We start from the raw sequence: 20,859 nt of genomic DNA, 5'->3' as shown, positions 1-20,859 counted from the left end.
ATTTAGAATGATGACATGAGGTTGGGGTCATCAGTAGAAGCCTTGTTATCTGTGAACCAGGAGCGCTTCAAGATGGAAGGGTAGCCTGCTGGCTCTGGAATGTGAGGCCTAGTGGGCCCAGTGGGTGCCAGTGCTGTGAGGCCTAGACAGACTCAGGAAGATAGATCCTACTGAGCCAGGAGCCCCCAATGCTAGGGTTAGGGCGAGGAGACAGTAACCTCAGTGCAGAATTTAAGGAGACACCAAAAAAACAAAAATAAAAATAAAAAAACCCAGCTGGGTCCTGGTGGCTGATGCCTAGATTCCTAGCTGTTCAGGAGGTTGACAGCTAAAGATCTTGATTTGAAGTGAGCAGACAAGCCAGGCACCAGTGGCTCACGCCTGTAATCCTAGCTACTCAGGAAGCTGACATCTGAGGATCATGGTTCAAAGCCAGCCCAGACAGGAAAGTCCATAAGACTCCTATCTCCAATAAACCACTCAGAAAACCAGAAGTGGTGTTGTGGCTCAAGTGGTAGAGCACTAGCCTTGAGCTGAAAACTTGAGGGACAGTGTTTAGGCCCCAGGACCGACAAAAAAAAAAAAAAGTGAGCAGACAAATCTGTGAGACTCAAAAAACAAAAAAACAACCAAAAACCATTCTCAGGAAGAACAATGTTTAATATTCTGTTCCATATGATGTATGTGTATGGGTGTATATATATAGACATTTATATACATATGTGATATAAGTATATATATATATATATATTTTATAAATTATATATGTAACATATTTGGATATTTATATATTACATACACAAATATAGTCATATGTAATATTATACTCACATATTATATTTATATGTATTTATACATCTTACATGTAATATATAATTTATAAAACTATATCTTTTCAAACTCATAAATTATATATAATTATAATTTATAAAAGAAACATGGGCTAGGAAGGTAACTCAGCGGTAGAGTGTTTGCCTTGCATGAATGAAGCCCTGGGTTCGATTCCTCAGTACCACATAAACAGAAAAGGCTGAAAGTGGCACTGTGGTTCAAATGGTAGAAGGCTGACCTTCAGCTGAAGAACTCAGGGACAGCGCCCAGGCCTAGAGTTCAAGTCCCATGACCAACCAAACAGCAACCACATACACACTTCTTTTCAAATTCATAATACAGCTGCCCCAGCCTTCTGAATACTGGGATTATAAGTGAGCACCACTATGTTTTGTTCTCAATGCAACATTAAAAAAAACACACAAAAGCTGGGCACTTGTGGCTTATATCTGTAATCTTAGCTACTCAGGAGGCTGAGATCTGAGGATCGTGGTTCAAAGCCAGCCTAGGTAGGAAAGTCCATGTGACTCTTATCTCCACTTAACTATCAGAAAACTGGAAGCGGAGCTGTGGCTCTAAGTGGTAAAGTGCTACCCTTGAGCAAAAGCAAAAAACACTCAGGGACAGTTGCTATGTCCTGAGTTTAAACCCCATGATTAACAAAGTAATAATAATAATTATAATAAATGTCAAACATTCATAATGAATAGAATTTTAAAGATCGGTAGCATGCTATACCGAGTCATAGTAAAGCAAAAGGATAAATGCATATATCTGGCTCAGTTTTTATTTAGAATGTTTGTATTTATTCATCATAGATATTTTGTGTAAATTTTTATTTAAAATTATTATATTAAAATATTATTCCTCAGGTCTAGGAAGGGGGTTCAGTGGTAGAGTGCTTGCCTTGCATATATGAGGCCCTGGGTTCGATTTCTCAGCACCACATAAGCAGAAAAAGCGGGAAGTGATGCTGTGGCTCAAGTGGTAGAGCGCTAGCCTTATGCTGAAGAGCTCAGGGACAGCGCCCAGGCCCAGAGTTCAAGCCCCGTGACCAAAAAATAAATAAAAATTTAAAAATTCCTTTTTCTGGGTGCTGGCAGCTCAGACTTATAATCCTAGCTACTCAGAACACTGAAATCTGAGAACTTTGGCTCAAAGCCAGCCCAGGCAGGAAAGTCTGTGAGGCTCTTGTCTCATTAGTCAAAAAAAAGCCAGAAGTGGAGATGTGGCTCAAGTGGTAGAACGTCAGTCTTGAAGGGAAAAGCTAAGTAAAAGCCCCAGTATAGGCACACACACACACACACACACACACACACACACACACAATTATTTTAAGGGCTGGAGTTGTGGCTCAAGGGATAGAAGGGATCTCTGGGATTTTTGGGGGGGGCACCCCTTTAAATTCTGCATGTAAGGCAAGTTCTGTCCCCCATGACTACAAGGCCAGGGACCTAGGAAATTGAGTCTTAACCTCGTTCTAGGAGTCCCAGATCATCCGAATATTTGGCACTATGATCAACCAGAAGCTTCAGGACTTCGAGGAAGAAGTGAAGCCTATTGGGAACATAGTGACGGAGGCCACCCTGGACGTGTACAATACAGTGGTGCAGCGCTTCCTGCCCACACCTGCCAAGATCCATTACCTCTTCAACCTTCGAGACATCTCCAAGGTGAACATTGCTTTCACCTCACCCTTTGGCCTGGCCCAGCCTTCTTGAAGGCATTTTTCTTTTTTCTTTTTTTTATTGATCATATTTTATTTTAAAAGTTCAGTGTATAACGAAGGCATTTTTCTTTTCATCAAAATAAACCTTCCTGGGTGCTGGTGGCTCATGCTTGCCGTCCTAGCTACTCCGGAGGCTGAGATCTGAGCATCATAGTTCATAGCTAGCCCAGGCTGAAAAGTTCCTGTGAGACTCTTATCTCTAGTTAATGAAAACCGAAAGTGGAACTATGACTCAAACTGGTAGAGTGCTTGAACACAAAGAGTCTCAGGGAAAGTGCCCAGGCCCTGAATTCAAGACACACAACTGCCAAAAAAAAAAAAAAAAAAAGCCTTAAGTCAGGCATCAGTGGCATGAGCCTGTAATCCTAGTTGAGATTTGAAAATCATGGTTTGAAGCCAGCACAGACAGGAAAGTCTGTGGGACTCGTATCTCTGACTAATCACTAAAAAGCCAGACGTTGAGCTTTATCTCAAGTGGTAGAGAGCTAGCCTTGAGCAAAAGAAGCTCAAGGACAAACAGCCCCTAAATTCAAGCCCCAGAACACACACACACACACACACACACACACAAAACACACACACACATACACACTCTCCATAGCAAATTCCATAGCAAACCACACTCCCGATGTTACCTGCCATGTACTTTGCCTTTACCTGTAAAACTCCTGCAGAGAACCTATTTTCTCTCTATATCCTAGTCTTCCTTCTTCCCAGGTGTTCCAGGGGATGCTTAGAGCCAACAAGAACTTCCATGACACCAAATCCAGCATCACACGACTCTGGATTCATGAGTGCTTCAGGTGATATGTTTGTACCCTGGCCAGAGTCAACCTTCCTCTGCCTTTTTCCCCAATCCCTGCTTTCTTCCCTAGCCCAACTCTTCTTTCCAGAACCATTTTTCTCTTTGGTCCCAAATCTCAACACAACTGTTTCCCAACAGAGTCTTCTCTGACCGACTGGTTGATTCGGCGGACATGGAAGCCTTTATGGGCATCATAAGTGATAAACTTGGCACCTTCTTTGACCTCACATTTCATAATCTCTGTCCCAACAAACGTCCTCCTATTTTTGGTGAGCCGGGAGGTATGGGTGCTGTAGACTTGAGACTTAGGAGGATAGACTTAGAAGGAGAGTCAGAGAATGATACTGAGCACTCTAAGTGGTCTTGGGGGGTGGGGGGGAAACCAGACATTGGAGACTCTGAGAGCCTTCCTCCATGATCCAGGGGACTTTCTGAAGGAGCCCAAGGTGTATGAAGACCTGACAGATCTGACATTACTGAAGACAGTCATGGAGACAGCCTTAAATGAGTACAACATCTCCCCTTCTGTGGTGCCAATGCAGCTGGTGCTCTTCCGGGAGGCCATTGAACACAGTGCGTGCTTGTTCCCTCCCAGCCCTTTCCCCATCGCCTCCATCCCAGGTTTCCCTTCCCAGGTATTCCCTCAAACCCCAGTGGTGACTGATGGGTGAAGTTTAAACACTGAATTGCCATCTGGACTTTAGCCACCTGCTTCTTCCTATACCTCTCGGCTCCTAGTCACACGGATTGTGCGGGTGATTGGACAGCCTCGGGGCAACATGCTCTTGGTGGGCATCGGGGGCAGTGGACGCCAGAGCCTGGCCCGTTTGGCATCATCCATTTGTGACTATGAAACCTTTCAGATTGAAGTCACCAAACACTATCGGAAGCAGGAGTTCCGAGACGGTATGGCTTCTTTTTTTTTTTTTTTCCTGCCAGTTCTGGGGCTTGAACTCTGGACCTAGGCACTGTCCCTGAACTTCTTTTGCTCAAAGCTAGCACTCTACCACTTGAGCTACAGCACCACTTCTAGCTTTTTCTGCTTGTGGGTTACTGAGGAATGGAACCCAGGGCTTCATGCATGCTAGGCAAGCACTCTCCCACTAAGCCACATTCCTAGCGCATGGCTGGGTTTCTGAACAGGAGATCCAGAATAGGGGCTCAGAATGAAAGATGAGTTCCTGCCATGCCAAAAGAGGAAAGAGGGAAGTGGGTAGGGAGAATGCCCCTGGCCTGTGGGGAAGGGTACAGGATGATGATGGGGTTTGTTTTAGGGGGAGAAGGAGGTGTTTGAAGCTATGAAGAGGAATGAAGGGCAAGAGAATCGACAGTAAATCTGTGCTATTCCCCTTCTAATATCTGGACAGATATTAAACGTCTCTATCGCCAGGCTGGGGTAGACCTCCGGACCACATCTTTCCTTTTTGTGGACACCCAAATTGCTGATGAATCCTTCTTAGAGGATATTAACAACATCCTCAGCTCTGGCGAGGTCCCCAATCTCTACAAAAGCGAGGAATTTGAGGAGGTATGGTTCTTTCCACACCGGCTCACTATGTCATATCTTAGGCCTTTATTAGGGACCCCTAAGGAACCACAGATCCCAAATATGCTTGTGCAGCACCCAATCATCTAATTGAAAGGGCTGTTCTTTTTGAACCCTCTTCCTTCCAGCCCCCACCACTCCCCACCCACCCCTCTGGGCTGGGCTACTTTAAACCCTATTCCAGCAGTCCTCGACCCCACTGAGGCTACTATGGGAACTTCAGCCCTCTGACCTTGTGTGGCTTCTCTCCAGATCCAGACACAGATTATAGATCAGGCCCGGCAAGAACAGGTGCCTGAGTCCTCTGACAGCATCTTCGCCTACCTGATTGAGCGCGTGCGCAACAACCTGCACATCGTGCTCTGCCTCAGTCCAGTGGGGGACCCCTTCAGGTGATCCTTCTTTATCCTTTTTCTCCCTTGGGACCTTGTCTTTTTGTGGCCTTCCATGCCTTCTGGAAAGAGGCTCTTCTATCTCGTTAGCTGTCTCATTCCTTTTGCATAGATTATCTTCCTTCAGGAAATCCCTACAGCTGACTGACTTTGTGGTCATTTTTTTTGTTGTTTTTGTTTTTGTTTTTTGTTTTGGTCAGTCATGGGGCCTGAACTCTGGGCCTGGGCATTGTCCCTCACTGCTTCAGCTCAAGGCTAGCACCCTACCACTCGAGCCACAGCACCACTTCTGGCTTTTTCTGCTTTTGTGGTGCTGAGGAATTGAACCCAAGGCTTCCTGCATGCAAGGCAAGCATTCTACCACTGAGCCACCTTCCCAGCCCTTTGTAGTCATTTTTTATGACCTTCCTTCCTTCCTTCCTTCCTTCCTTCCTTCCTTCCTTCCTTCCTTCCTTCCTTCTCTTTCTCTCTTTTGTGGTACTAGGGTTTTAACTTAGAGCCTTGAATTTGCTAGGCAGGTACTCTACCATTTGAGCCACATTTCTAGCCTGCCTTTTTTTCTTTTTCTTTTTTTTTGTTGGTCGTGGGGCTTGAAGTCTGGGCCTGGGCGCTGTCCCTGTGCTCTTCAGCTCAAGGCGAGCACTCTTACCGCTTGAGCCACAGCACCACTTCTGGTTTTCTAGTGGTTTATTGGAGATTAGAGTCTCATGGACTTTCCTGCCTGGCTGGCTTTGAACCATGGTCCTCAGATCTCAGCCTCCTGAGTAGCTAGGATTGTAGGCATGAACACTGGTGCCTGGCTTGCCTAGATTTTTCAAAGTACCAAAACTAGAAGAAGGGCAGAGCAGCTACATAGCGTTGGTTGAGAACTTTTTTTTCTTTCTGTTATTTGTTTGTTTGTTTGTTTTGACAGTACTAGGGTTTGAACCCCGGGTGTTGGAGCTCCTTAGACAGATGCTCTGCCACTTGAACTATGCCCCCATCCCTCTTTTGCTTTAATTACTTTTTAGGTAGGGCCTGGTGGTTTTGCCCTCAGATCACAAACCTCCTACCTGTATTCTCCGTGGTATAGAATACAGACGTGCCCCACCATACCTACCTTATCGATTGACATGGGATTTTCTAATCACCTCTTCCCTTGCCCCCATATTCCTCCAATCTACCATGCTCAACGTAGTTTTGCTTTTAATGTTATGGCATATAGTCTATTTACCATATGCCAGCATTGTCCATGCATTTTCTCAACAAATCCTCAATAATTCTAGAAATGAAGAAATTGGTATTTGAAAAGGGTGCCTAAGAGTCACATCTTGAAGTGAGGATTCAGATCTTTTTTTTTTTGTCGGTCGTGGGGCTTGAACTCTGGGCCTGGGCGCTGTCCCTCAGCTCTTCAGCTCAAGGCGAGCGCTCTACCACTTGAGCTACAGCGCCACTTCCGGTTTTCTGGTGGTTTATTGGAGATAGGAGTCTCACGGTCTCTCCTGCCTGGGCTGGCTTTGAACCACGATCCTCAGATCTCAGCCTCCTGAGTAGCTAGGATTACAGGCGTGAGCCACCAGCGCCCAGCGGATTCAGATCTTTTTGATCCTAAACTCCCTCTCTTCCTCCCCCACCCTTTCTTTTTTTTGTCAGTCATGGGGCTTGAACTCAGGGCCTGAGTGCTGTCCCTGAGCTCTTTTGCACAAGGCTAGTGTTCTACCGCTTTGAGTCTACTTGATTTTCTGGTGGTTAATTGGAGATAGGAGGCTCAGGGGCTTTCCTGCCCAGGCTGGCATTGAACGGAGACCCTCAGAGCTCAGTCTCCTGAGTAGCTAGGATTATAATCATGAGCCAACAGCACCCGGATTGTTTTTATTTTTCTTTTCTTTTCCTTCCTTCCTGTCTTTCTCTCTTTCTCTCTTTCCCTCCCTTCTTCCCTCCCTTCCTTCCTCCCTCTCTCTTTCTCTCTTTTCTTTTTCTTCTCTCTTTCTCTCTCCCTTCCTTCCTTCCTTCCCTTCCTTCCCTCCCTCCTCTCTCTTTCTTTCTTTCCTTCTTTCTTTCTTTCTTTTTTCCTTTCTTTTTTCTTTCTTTCTTTCTCTCTCTCTTCCTTCCTTCCTTCCTTTCTTTCTTTCTTTCTTCTCTTTGTATCAGCACTGGGCTTGAACTCAGGGTCAGGTATTCCCAAGTCAGATCTTGGAGTTGTTTTCCTTTCTGGTTCCATAAAGCTTTTTCACTCAAAGCTAGCACTCTACCACTTGGGCTATGGCTCCAACTTCTTGCTAGTTAATTGGAGGTAAGAGATCCTCTGACTCTTCTGCTTGGGTTGGCTTTGAACCACAGTCCTTAGATCTCAACTTCCTGAGAAGCTAAACTGTTTCCAAATACTGTGCTGAGCTACCTCTGGGGGGCTTACTCTGGATGGAGCAATAGGAAAAGGAGGAGGAGGTCTTTAGCTTTCTAGAAAGCAAGTGTACATATGTGATGAAGGCAGAAATATCTGACAATGCTTTACTCCCTCTCAACATGCCTCCTCAGGAACTGGATCCGCCAGTACCCAGCCTTGGTGAACTGCACAACCATCAACTGGTTCTCAGAGTGGCCCAGAGAAGCCTTGCTAGAGGTGGCTGAGAAGTACCTCGTGGGTGTGGACCTGGGGACGCAAGAGAATGTGAGTCCCCTCCTTTCCACCCCTCACACACACCTGCCCTCATAACCCGCTTTCTTCTTCATCTCGTTTGTTTTCCATCCCGCGTTGTCGGCCTTAGATCCACAGGAAGGTGGCCCAGATCTTCGTCACCATGCACTGGTCAGTGGCCCAGTATTCTCAGAAGATGCTGCTAGAACTTCGAAGACATAACTACGTCACACCCACAAACTACCTAGAGCTGGTGTCTGGATATAAGAAGTATGATGAAGGGCAGGGGGCACACAGGGCCAGGGAGCTGTCTCTTTTTTGAGGATGGCCTTTGGTGAAAGGATGTCCTAGAACACACGCAGGAGCTAGCCAAAGGAATGGGCCTAGGATGTGGGTACTAAGAGGGGACGGCAGAGATGTGAAAGCGTCTTGGTTCTGCTCTGGAGGTTCGTGAGAGTGGGCTGGGGCTTCCCGGGGGAGGGACTATGTCTAGAGCCCTCTGGTCATGTTGCTAGACTCCAGCACTTTCCAAACCCTCTTTATTTTCTGGAAAGCTGTGTCTGTCTTTTTCAGATCTTAATTCAACTGGGATGGTACCAAAATATATCTAGGTTTTTTTTTTCCTTTTTGCCTTAAGTGTTTCCAAACTTACCACTCACGTGAAATACAAGCAAAAAGACAATGTGTGTCTCTCCTCTAACATCAACCCAGTACTTCACCCTAGACACCAGATGTATAGGGATTTTTCCCATACATTCTTCAGCAGACATTGAGTATGAGTCCTACAATGTAGCTCAGTCTTGATAGGGTCTACCTAAGTTAGAGTCAGATATCACAGGTTAAGGTCATATACAGATGGCTCCACTTTGGATGCCAGGCTCAAATCTCACATTGTTTTACCTGTGTTCTGGCCAGCCAGTTATAAGTCTTGTGCCATCTCCCTGGTTTGGTTTCTTAAACAGCTCGCAGAACTCTCTCTCTCTCTCTCTCTCTCTCTCTCTCTCTCTCTGTCTCTCTCTGTCTCTCTCTGTCTATCAATCTATCATACTGATTCTGGAGCTTTAACCCAGGGCCTGGGTGCTGTTCTTAGCTTTTTTGCTTAAGGCTGGTGCACTACCACTTCAGCCACAGCTCTATTTCTGTTTGCTTTTGTTTTGGCCATTCCTGGGGTTTGAACTCAGGGCCTGAGCACCATCCCTGAGCTTCTTTTTGCTCAAGGCTAGCACTCTACCACTTGAACCACAGTGCCACTTCCAGCTGTTTCTATTTATGTGGTGCTGAGGGATCAAACTCAGGGCTTCATGCATGCTAGGTAAGCACTCTACCACTAAGCCACATCCCCAGCCCCTATTTCTGGCTATTTGAAGGTTAATTAGAGATAAGAGTCTCACAGACTTTCTTGCTAACTTTGAACCTTGATCCCCAGATCTCAGCCTTCTGAGTAGCTGAGATTACAGATGTGAATCATTAGTGCCACAAAGGCGATTTTAAAGAATACAGACAGACATAGAGTTACGTTCCTAAAAAGTTTCAGACTCTGAGGAGCATCTGTCTTCCTGATCTTGTCCCACCTCCTCCCGGCCTGCAGATGTGCTCTTGTGCATTCGTAAGTGCTTCTGGCTGGGCACTGGTGGCTCACATGTGTAATCCTAGCTACTCAGGAGGCTGAGACTTGAGAATGGCTGTTCAAAACCTGTGTAGGCAGAAAAGTCCATGAAAATTTTTTTGTCAGTCATGGGGCTTGAACTCTGGGTCTGGGCACTTGAGCTCTTCAGCTCAAGACTAGCACTCTACCACTTGAGCCACAGCCCCACTTCTGGTTTTCTGGTGGTTAATTGGAGAAAAGAGTCTCCCGGACTTTCCTGCCTGGGCTGACTTTGAACCACAATCCTCAGATCTCAGCCTCCTGAGTAGCTAGAATTACAGGCATGAGCCACTGGTGCCTGGCTTACAACTTTTTGTTGTTGTTGTTGCCAGTCCTGGGGCTTGAACTCAGCATCTGGGCACTGTCCCTGAGCTTCTTTTGCTCAAGGCTAGCACTCTACCACCTGAGCCCCAGCACCACTTCTGGCTTTTTCTGTTTATGTGGTGCTGAGGACTTGAACTGAGGGCTTCATGCATGCTAGGCAAGCATTCTACCACCAAGCCATATTCCTGGTCCCAGTCTATGAAACTTTTATCTCCAATTAACCAGCAAAAAGCCAGAAGTGGAGGTATGACTCAAGTAGGAGAGTTCCAGGCTTATGTGAAAACACTGAGGGAGAACACCCAGGCTCTGAGTTCAAGTCCTAGTACCAACACACACATGCACACACACATACACACACACCACCACCACCACCACCACTACCACTACCACCACCACCAACAACAACAACAACAAACTGAGAGCCCTAGAAAAATCTAGGCTGGAGGAAGGTGACCTCCTGTTTCAGTGAGTTCTTGTTTTCTGGGTCACTGCACCCCACCTACCCACACAGGGGAGCTGGGGAAGGGTGTGAGGGAGTGGCATGAGAAAAGCAGTATTTAACAAGCAGAGTTTAACATTCGTGTGTAGCCTGAATCAAAGGGACAAAGAGGCCAGTTGGGGAGCTGTTGGCAATAATCCAGGCAGAAAATGATTTAAAAACCTGACCAGGGCTGGGAGAAGGGGGTGGTAGGGAAGGTACGTGTGCACGTATGCGCATGTGCACACGTGTATGCTCATACAGGAGGGATAGCAACAGAACTGGAGACAGGGACAGGGACAGATGGAGAAGGAAGAGCAAGTAGGAACCCACTTCGTGGGACTCCCCCGCCTGTCATTCCTTTCTCCCGCTCTCTCCCCCAGGCTGCTAGCAGAAAAACGGCAGGAGCTGCTGGACCAAGCCAATAAGCTGCGGACGGGGTTGTTTAAGATTGATGAGACCAGGGAGAAAGTGGAAGTGATGTCACTGGAGCTGGAGGAGGCCAAGAAGAAGGTGGCCGAGTTCCAGAAGCAGTGCGAGGAGTACCTGGTCATCATAGTTCAGCAGAAGCGGGAAGCGGATGAGCAGCAGAAGGTCACCCGGCCCATCCCTTCCACCCTACCTCCTGCGTCCCCCAGGGACAGGGGGCCTCCCAGGCCTCCTCAGTGACTGCTTTAGGGATGATGGCTCCACTCCTCAAATTTTCCTTAGCTTTCTCTTTCATCCTTCCACCAACTTGCCCAAGGCAAAGACAAAAAAACCTTTGCTCTCTTTATCCTTAGGCAGTAACAGCTCACAGTGAAAAGATCGCCATTGAGGAAGTCAAGTGTCAACAATTGGCAGACAATGCCCAGAAGGATCTAGAAGAAGCCTTGCCTGCCCTGGAAGAGGCCATGCGGGTATCAGGGACACTGGGTATCAGGAGTAGGAAGAAGGGTGGCTTCCCTGGTCCTCAAAGTCTCTGGGAGGGTGTGAAGGAAAGATGATTCCCCATCTAGAGCCCAGCTGATCACCTGAGCTGGCCCTGGTCTAGCCCCGCAGAGTTAATTTCCTTTCGCAGGCCTTGGAGTCTCTGAACAAGAAAGATATAGGTGAGATCAAGTCCTATGGTCGGCCCCCAGCTCAAGTGGAGATAGTGATGCAAGCAGTCATGATTCTTCGGGGCAATGAACCCACATGGGCAGAGGCCAAGCGACAGCTAGGTAAGCTGAGAACCATGAGGTAGGTGTACAAGTACCACTCAGCCGGTGTTTATTGATGACCATAGTGAATCAGACAGCGTGAACGAGGCACTACATTGACCCCTTGACCTCACAGAGCCTAGGAGGGAAGAGGAGATGTAAATATCAGGATTCTTTGGTGTTTTTTTTTTTTCTTTTCTGTGCTGGTACTGGAGCTTGAAGGCAAGGCCTGGATGCTGTTCCTTAGATTTTTTGCTCAAGGCTAGTGCTCAACCGCTTGAGTCACAGTTCCACTTCTGGATTTTTGCTGGTTAATTAGAGTCTTACAGACTTTCTTGCAAGGACTGGCTTTGAGTCAGGATCCTCAGATCTCAGCCTCTTGAGTAGTTAGGACTATAGGTGTAAACTACCAACACCCAGCTTGCTTTCTCTCTCTGTCTCTCTCTCTCTCTCTCTCTCTGTCTTTCTTTTCTTCCTTCACTCCTTCCTTTCTTCTTTCCTTTCTTTCTTTCTTTTTTTCTTTTTCTTCCTTCCTTTCCTTCCTTCTTTCCTTCCTTCCTTCCTTCCTTCCTTCCTTTTCTTCCTTCCATTCCTTTCTTTCATCTTTCTCGAGACAATCTTACTATGTAGCCCAAGCTGACCTCAAACTAACAATCCTCTTGCTTTGACCTTGTGAATGCTGGAATTGAAGGTGTACACTACCATACCTGGTTTGCTCATCCTTTTTTTTTTTTTTTTTGCCAGTCTTGAGGCTTGCATTCAGAGTCTGGGTGCTGTCCCTGAGCCTCTTTGTGTTCAAGGTTAGCACTCTAACATTTGAACCAGAGCACTATGTCTGGCTTTTTCTGAGTGTTTTTTTTTTCCTGTGGGGCTTGAACTCTGGGCCTGGGCGCTGTCCCTCAGCTCTTCAGCTCAAGACAAGCACTCTACCACTTGAGCCATAGTGCCACTTCCACTTTTCTGAGTGGTTTATTGGAAGAGTCTCACAGACTTTCCTGTCCAGGTTGGCTTTGAACTGCAATCCTCAGATCTCAGCCTCCTTAGTAGCTAGGATTACAGACATGAGCCACTGACACCTGGTTTTGTTCATCTTATGATAAGCAAAAAAATGAAAATTGCCATAAAAATGTAGGAATATTGTAGGACCCAATGACAAGAATGTCTTCAGCTCTCCTCCACCCACCCACCCCCCCAATCAGAAAACAGGAAACAAGATTCTTTTCATTCTGTGGTTTTCTCTGCTTTGGATTCCCATAGTAGAACATAGCCTGCCAGCTGCAGTTTGGTGGCTTCTGTCCTAGAAGAGTGAAGGGCCCATGGAAAGGATGGTGTGGGGCTGGGAAGGTGGCTTAGTGGTAGAGTGCTTGCCTAGCATGCATGAAGCCCTGGGTTCCATTCCTCGGTCAACAGAAAAAGCCAGAAGAGGCGCTGTAGCTCAAGTGGTAGAATGCTAGCCTTGAGCAAAAGATGCTCAGGGACAGTGCCCAGTCCCTGAGTTCAAGCCCCAGGACTGGCCAAAAAAAAAAATCATGTGTAGGGTAGTTTGGCTGAGTGTGTAAGGGTAAATCATGGGAGTTGAGACTAAGGAAGCTGTAGAGATCTCAGGGACTGAGAAGACTCTAGAGATGGGAGCAAGGTCAGAGGGGGGCGGGGTACTACGTCTGAGGGCAGATGGCTTGGCTATGGAAACTGAACCAAGGAAAGGCCATGATTTTAAGTACTAGCAGGGAAGCCTAGATGAAGAGGTGAAGGACTTAGTCCTCTAGCTGCGGCTCCCAAATGTCATCCCACAGGGGAACAGAATTTCATCAAGTCTCTGATCTACTTTGATAAAGACAACATCTCAGATAAGGTCCTGAAGAAGATCGGAGCCTACTGTGCCCAGCCTGACTTCCAGCCTGACATCATTGGCCGAGTCTCCCTGGCTGCCAAGTCCCTGTGCATGTGGGTGCGGGCCATGGAGGTAGGTGCTGGCAGAGGTCGATGGGGTAAATGAAGGCAGGCCTGGAAATGACTGTAATGGGAAGGTGGGCTCCTGGGGTGGGTAAGTTGGTGGTTAGTAAGCAGCCCCATGGCCTATCTTGTGTTCCTTCAGCTGTATGGACGGCTGTATAGAGTCGTGGAGCCCAAAAGGATCCGAATGAATGCTGCCCTGGCCCAGCTTCAGGAAAAGCAAGCGGCCCTCGCCGAGGCCCAGGAGAAGCTGCGGGAGGTGAGCTGACTCCCTCTCTCTCTGGTTTAGGGGGACACTTCATCACTACCTATTTATGTCATCAAATTCCAGTCACCTCTCTCCGGCCCTTCATTCTTCCAGTCCCATCCCCCTGCTACTCTGTGCCCTGTTTAAATCAGGCTGCCTCTGGCCCAGAAAGCTTAGGTAATGGTGGAAGGTTGGAAAGGCTCAGAAGACACTCGTACCCAGGAGCCCCAGGCTCCCTGACTGAGAGTTAGACAGCTCTGTACCTGTCTTTGGAGATGGGCTTTTGGATGTTAATTGCTGAAATCTGTGTCAAATAGGTCTTTGCCAAGATGGTAAGGATGCTGTGGGCTGGATGGAACTTAAGGGGGGGGGGCTGTCCTAGTAGCCAGGAGGACTGACCCCTCATAGCCAAGACAGAACTGAGTCAAGACACATCCTTCCTTCCTTCCTTCCTTCCTTCCTTCCTTCCTTCCTTCCTTCCTTCCTTCCTTCCTTCCTTCCTTGTCCTAGGGCTTGAACTCAGGGGCCTGGACACTGTACCTGAGTTTTGGGGTTTTCTCCCTCAAGGCTCTACTACTTGAGGCACATCTCCACTTCCAGCTTTTTAGTGGTTAATTGGAGATAAGAGTCTCATGAATTTTCTTGCTTGGGCTGGCTTAGAATCCCAATCCTTAGATCTCAGCTTCCTGAGTAGATAGGATTATAGGTATGGGTCACTGGTGGCCAGCTGGATATACTTCTTATTTCCAGTCAGTTGAACTGCCTTGTCCTCTAATTTTGTTGATGCTGTCTTTATATGGACATTTAAAATAACTGTTGTTATTATTATTACTATTATTGGAAGTACTAGAGTTTGGATTTAGGGCTTAAACTTACTAGGCAGGTACTTTGACTCAAGTCATACTACTGGACCTTTTTTGCTTTAGTTGTTTTTCAGGAAGGATCTCACATTCCCCCACCCTCCAGGACTGGTCTCAAATCATGACCCTCCTACTAGCTAGGAGCACAGTCATACACACCACTCCTGGATTATCCATTGAGATGGGGCTTGTTAACTTTTTGGCTTTTTGCTCATTCTGGTCTCTAACCAGTCCTCCTGGTCTCCACTTCCCAAGTAGCTGGGATTACAGGCATTAGCCACCATGCCCAACTAAAATTATTGTAGCATTGAAGTTGGCTATACAATTTTGAAATGTTTTCTTTGACACCAACAATGGAAACCACGCAGGTCCAAGTTAAATTGGAATAGGAGCCTGTGACTGGGTGAGATTGAGTGAAAGCAAAGGTCACTGGCTAGTTGCTAACAGAGTTGCTGACTCTAGGCCACAATGGCCACAGTCCACTCCTGTCTTTTTCCACTGTAGCCACTTTTGCTGCCACTTATTTTTATTTGTTTTGTTCTTTGGTCCCGTCGTGGATCCTGAACTCTGGGCCTGGGCGCTGTCCCTCAGCTCTTCAGCTCAAGGCTAGCACTCTACCACTTGAGCCACAGTGCCACTTCCGGCTTTTTTTCTTTTTGCTTATGTGGTGCTGAGGAATCGAACCCAGGGCCTCAGGCATGCAAGGCAAATGCTCTACCACTGAGCCACCTTCCCAGCCCTTGCTGCCACTTTTGATGCCTCTTCTGGACCTGCCTTTGCAGAAATGCAAACCTGGGAGCTGGCTGCTGTCCACACATGCTTCTTGCATCGTTCTGCCAATCTCACTGTTGGTGCCACCTCCCAGCCAACCATGAAACCTTCACTTTAAAAAAAATGATGGGATGGGGGCTTGAACTCACACTCTTGCCTTGCTTTATTTGCTCAAGGCTGGTGATCTAACCAGCTTTTTGCTAGCTCATTGGAGACAGTCTGGAGAATTTGTCTTCCCTGGCTGGCTTTGAACCGCCCGTCTTCAGACCTCAGCTTCCCAGGTAGCTAGGATTACAGATGTGAGCCACCACAGCTGGCAAAATCTTTGCTTTTTTACTCACTTTTCAAAGAGGGAGTAGTCACCAGTGAAGCAATCATTTGGAACAGTTTCTCATGCCAATGAATCATATCCTGTGGCAGGAATTAAGAACTGATCCCTTTATATGTGAAAAATTAGGCTGTGGGAGTTCACTGCCCATGATTCATTCTTTGAATGAACACTTACAGAGCAAGCATTCTTAGGTTTTCTTGGTGGAATGCCCATTGAATTTGAGACCCCTTAACTGATAAAACTGATTAAGAGTAAGCTAGTAAGAGCTGAGAGTAAGTAAGAGTAATCCTAGCTACTCAGGAGACTGAGAACTGAGGATTGCAGTTTGAAGCCAGCCCATGCAGGAAAGTCCATGATATTCTTGTCTCTAATTAACTAGCAAAAAGCCAGAAGTGGAGCTGTGTGTGGCTCAAGTGGTAGAGTACTAGCCTTGAGCAAAAAGTGCGGGGACAGTGCCTAGGACTGGCATTAAAAAAAAAAGAAGTAAGCAGATGAGAGAGCCAATAGTTATAGTTACCTATAGTTATAGCTACTTGGGATATTGAGGCAGAGGATCATATGATCCCAAAGGTTAAATGCCAGCTTGGACAACAGGGAGACCTTGTCTCAAAAACAAAACAAGAAGATTAATCATCCAGGGAACCAGCATCTCCTCCTTGTTACTGATAAAGGCCAACTGCATTTTTTTCTTGTTTGGTGTTGGTCATGGAGCTTGAACTCAGGGCTCAAGGTTAGCATCCTACAACTTGAGCCACAGCTCCACTTCCAGCTTTTTTGGTGGTTAACTGAAGATAAAAGTCGTATGGGTCTGGGAAGGTGGCTTAGTGGTAGAGTGCTTGCCTTGCATGCATGAAGCCCTGGGTTCCATTCCTCAATACCACATAAACAGAAAAAGCCAGAAGTGGCGCTGTGGCTAGCTTCAAACTGGGATCCTTAGATCTAAGCCTCCTGAGTAGCTAGGATTACAGGCATGAGCCATCAGCACCAGGCTCCAAATGCATCTTGTAACAAAACCTCAGAACTGTACTAGAACTGTATTAATGCTAGTGACATCATTACAGGCCATGATGTCAGAATCCCTGGAAAAATCTGAGAATCAGCATTTAAAGAACTGCCCTGCTGGGAAGGTGGCTCAGTGGTAGAGTGCTTGCCTTGCATGCATGAGACCCTGGGTTCGATTCCTCAGCACCACATAAGCAGAAAAGGTTGGACGTGGCACTGTGGCTCAAGTGGTAGAGCGCTAGCCTTAAGCTGAAAAGCTGAGGGACAGCGCCCAGGCCCAGAGTTCAGGCCCCACAACAGACAAAAACAAAAAAACAAAAATCTGCCCTGGTAGAGCCAACTACGAGCAGGAAAGCAAGTCAGAACCCAGAGCCCAGTTGTATTTCCAGCTCAGGCAGAAAAATCTATGAGACTGTTATCTCCATTTAACCATCAACAAGCCAGAAGTGGAGCTGTGGCTCAAGTGATAGAGTACAGCCTTGAGCAAATAAGCTTAGAGCACTCCTAGGCCCTGACTTCAAACCCTAAGACCAAGAAAAAAAAAAAAAAACAGTAACAACATTAACTAGTTCAGCCTGTAGGTAGCCTATTGGAATGAGCTTGAGTCAGAAGAATCTGGGTCAGGCTCCTTGGTGTTAAACATCTATACATCTTCTTCAGGCATGATATTATCAACACTGCTTGTGAAATTTGACCTTTATAGCCAGCCTCAAGACAAAGCCTCTAGGCCTAATTGTGGCTTCTGCTTGTAAAGGTTATCAGCTTTCTTGACAAGGGGAAACTGAAAGTGTAGTTGAAAAGGTTGTGTGGTGGGTGGAGGACTTGTGAGGAAAAGACAGGGGTAATTTTTTTTTTTCATGTGGTACTGGGAACTGAACTCAGGGTCTTAGACCTGCTGAGGAAGGGCTTTACGACTTGTCATGCCCCAGTCTGTGGCATGTTTGTTTTTCAGAAAGGGTCTTGCACTTTTGCAGGGTTTGGCCTTAGACCATGAATCCTTCTACCTCCACCTCCTGAGTAGCTGGATTACAGATACATGTCACTATTCCCTGGAAACTAAGGTTTTTGTTTTAGGTGTTTTATTTTTAGTTTTTTACTTTTGTGTGGTACTGGGGATTGAACTCAGGACTTCACGCATGCTTTATTTCTCTCTCTTTCTTCCTTCCTTCCTCTCTTTCTTTCCTTCTTTCTTTCTCTCTTTCTTTCTTCCTTCCTTCCTTCCTTTCTTTCTTTTCTTTTTTTTTCAGTTGTAGGGCTTGTCCCTGAGTGTTTTCACTCAAGGCTAGCACTCTACCACTTTGAGCCACAGTCTATTTCCCTTCCCCTTCCCCTTTCCTTCCCTTTTTTCCATTGTTCTTCATGGGGCCTGAACTCAGGGGCCTGGTCACTGTCTCTGAGCTCTTTTGCTCAAGGCTAGTACTTTGAGACACTTCTGGTTTCTGCCCCACCTGGCTTCAATCCGAGATGGTCAGAACTTAGCCTCCTGTGTGGCTAGGATTATAGGTGTGAGTTGGCACTGGCTTGTTTTCTTTCTGTCTTTCTGTCTTTCTGTCTTAATTTCTTTCTTTCTTTCTTTCTTTCTTTCTTTCTTTCTTTCTTTCTTTCTCTCTTTCTGTCTTTTTTTTTGGGGGGGGAGCCAATCATGGGGCCTAAACTCTGGGCCTGGGTGCTGTCCCTCAGCAATTCAGCTCAAGGATAGCGCTCTACCACTTGAGCCACAGCGCCACTTCCGGAGTTTTTTTTTTTCTGCTTATGTGGTGCTGAGGAATTGAACCCAGGGCCTCATGCATGCAAGGCAAGCGCTCTGCCACTGAGCCACCTTCCCAGCCCTCTTTCTTTCTTTCTCTCTCTTTCTTTCTTTCTTTCTTCCTTTTCTTTCTTTCTTCTTTTTCTTTCTTTCTTGTTTGTGAGACAGGGATTTGACTACTTTGCCCAGGCTAGCCTTGAACTATTGATCTTCCTCTAGCTCCTAGGTAAACCTAAGGTTTTAATATAGTGATAAAGCAACAAGAAGAAATATGAATAGAAGAGGCTGTGGTGTGAAAGTATAAGGGAGTTAAAATCCTCATATGGTATAGCACAAAGTCAATAAAAATAATCTAAGGCCAGATGCCTGTGGCTCACGCCTGTAATCCTAGCTACTCAGGAGGCTGAGATCTGAAGATCACGGTTCAAAGGCAGTCTGAGCAGAAAAGCCCATGAGACTCGTATCTCCAATAAGCCACTAGAAAACCTGAAGTGGCGCTGTGGCTCAAATGGTAGAGTGCTCACCTTGAGCTGAAGAGCACAGGAACAACGCCCAAGCCCAGAGTTCAAGCCCCACGACCGAAAAAAAAAATCTAAACTGGGCGCTGGTGGCTAACCCCTGTAATCCTAGCTACTCAAGAGACTGAGATCTGAGAATCGCAATTCAAAACCAGCCCAGGCAGGAAAGTCCAAGAGACTCTTATCCCCAATTAACCGTCAGAAAACTGGAAATGGCACTGTGGCTCAAGTGGGGGAGTATGCTCCTTGAGCTGAAGAGCTGAGGGACAGTGTGCCCAAGCCCAGAGTTCAAGCACCCCCCCACTCCTAACTGACAAAAAAAAAATCTAAAATCATCACACAAGCTCCTTAGTGGTAGAATGATTGCCTACCATGCATGAAGCCCTGGGTTCTATTCCTCAGTACCATATACACAGAAAAAGCTGGAAGTGGCACTGTGGCTCAAGTGGTAGAGTGAAAAAAAGAAGCTCAGGGACAGTGCCCAGGTCCTGAGTTCAAGCCCCAGAACTGGCAAAAGAAAAACAACAGTATCCAGGAGCTGGTAGCTCATGCCTATAATCTTAGCTACTTAGGATTCTGAGATGTGAAGATCAAGCCAAGCCCGGCAGATGAAAGTGTGAGGCATTTATCTTCAATTAACCATCAAAAAGCTGGAAGTGGAAGTGTGGCTCAATTGGTAAAACACCAGCCAAAATAGCCAAGCATGAGTGCAAGTTCAATTCTCAGTACCAGCCCACATACATACACACACTCTCTCTCTCTCATACACACACACACACACACACACACACACACACACCTCGAAAGCAAATAATAGAATATACTTGGATATGAACAGAATACTTCTAGAAAATTGAAGCAGGAACTCAAGAAACAGTTACGTGTCTCTAGAGAAGGGAATTAGGCAAGTAGAAGTTGGAACAGAGTTGAAAGGAAAGACTTACCATGAGTTATGCCCTTGTGCCTTTTAAATTTTTAAATTCCTATTCAGAAAGTAAACAAAATTGAAAGAAAAGAGGCATAGCAATGTGAAGATGTTTCTTATGTCCGTGGATCTTCATTATAGCATGATGAATAATAAAGTTGAAAAACACAATGTCTATGCATAGGAGATTTGTTGTATAAACTAAGGTTCACATGTAATTAGAAGGCATGGGTGGGGCTGGGAGAGATGGCAGAAAGCATTGGGAGGGATGACATTGACCAAGATGCACTCTATTTTGTGTACTGATATGTTAAATTGAAACTTTTTTTTGTATAATTAGTTAAAGATAATGAAGCTAGGCGCTGGTGGCTCACACCTGTAATCCTAGCTACTCTGGAGGCTGAGCTCTGAGGATCGCAGTTTAAAGACAGCTGGGGCAGGAAAGTTCGTGAGACTCTTATCTCTAGTTAAGCACCAGAAAACCAGAAGTGGTGCTGTGGCTCAAGTGGTAGAGCACTCACCTTGAGCTGAAGAGCTTAGTTAGGGACAGCACCCAGGCCCAGAGTTCAAGCCCCATGACCAACACAAACAAAAAAAGAAAGAACAAAAGAAAAAGGAAAAAAAGTATACTATGGTTCAATCACATACAAGATTATTTTGCAGCTGATAAAAAGGATGAAGCAAGCCAGACGCCCACAGCTTATACCTAGAGCTACTCAGGAGGCTGAGATCTGACAATCCTGGTTCCAAGCCAGCCTGGGAAGGAAAGTCTATGGGAATCTTATGTCCAGTTAACAAGCAAAAATCAGAAAGAAGCCGGGCGCTGGTGGCTCACGCCTGTAATCCTAGCTACTCAGGAGGCTGAGATCTGAGGATCTCAGTTCAAAGCCAGCCCGGGCAGGAGAGACCATGAGACTCCTATCTCCAATAAACCACCAGAAAACCGTAAGTGGCGCTGTA

At 46.3% G+C, this 20,859-nt stretch overlaps 1 protein-coding gene across 1 annotated transcript in view; it reads left to right on the top strand.

Moving 5' to 3' along the window:
* Dnah2 (dynein, axonemal, heavy chain 2) overlaps positions 1 to 20,859 on the top strand; it is a 128,575-nt gene that overhangs the window by 85,858 nt on the left and 21,858 nt on the right. Inside the window, exons 48-61 of the mRNA XM_013013124.1 lie at positions 2,316 to 2,504; positions 3,278 to 3,363; positions 3,504 to 3,634; positions 3,789 to 3,938; positions 4,104 to 4,271; positions 4,733 to 4,893; positions 5,164 to 5,303; positions 7,818 to 7,950; positions 8,048 to 8,187; positions 10,748 to 10,958; positions 11,147 to 11,263; positions 11,425 to 11,566; positions 13,339 to 13,508; positions 13,641 to 13,757. Of these exons, the coding sequence (XP_012868578.1) occupies positions 2,316 to 2,504; positions 3,278 to 3,363; positions 3,504 to 3,634; positions 3,789 to 3,938; positions 4,104 to 4,271; positions 4,733 to 4,893; positions 5,164 to 5,303; positions 7,818 to 7,950; positions 8,048 to 8,187; positions 10,748 to 10,958; positions 11,147 to 11,263; positions 11,425 to 11,566; positions 13,339 to 13,508; positions 13,641 to 13,757 (2,055 nt within the window). The remainder of the gene's footprint in view (positions 1 to 2,315; positions 2,505 to 3,277; positions 3,364 to 3,503; positions 3,635 to 3,788; positions 3,939 to 4,103; positions 4,272 to 4,732; positions 4,894 to 5,163; positions 5,304 to 7,817; positions 7,951 to 8,047; positions 8,188 to 10,747; positions 10,959 to 11,146; positions 11,264 to 11,424; positions 11,567 to 13,338; positions 13,509 to 13,640; positions 13,758 to 20,859) is intronic.

The sequence above is a fragment of the Dipodomys ordii genome, unplaced genomic scaffold (assembly GCF_000151885.1).
Source record: "Dipodomys ordii isolate 6190 unplaced genomic scaffold, Dord_2.0 Scaffold19, whole genome shotgun sequence".
Lineage (NCBI taxonomy): Eukaryota > Metazoa > Chordata > Mammalia > Rodentia > Heteromyidae > Dipodomys > Dipodomys ordii.
The sequence above is the reverse complement of the archived record's forward strand: the minus strand, read 5'-3'. Positions and strand labels throughout refer to the sequence as shown.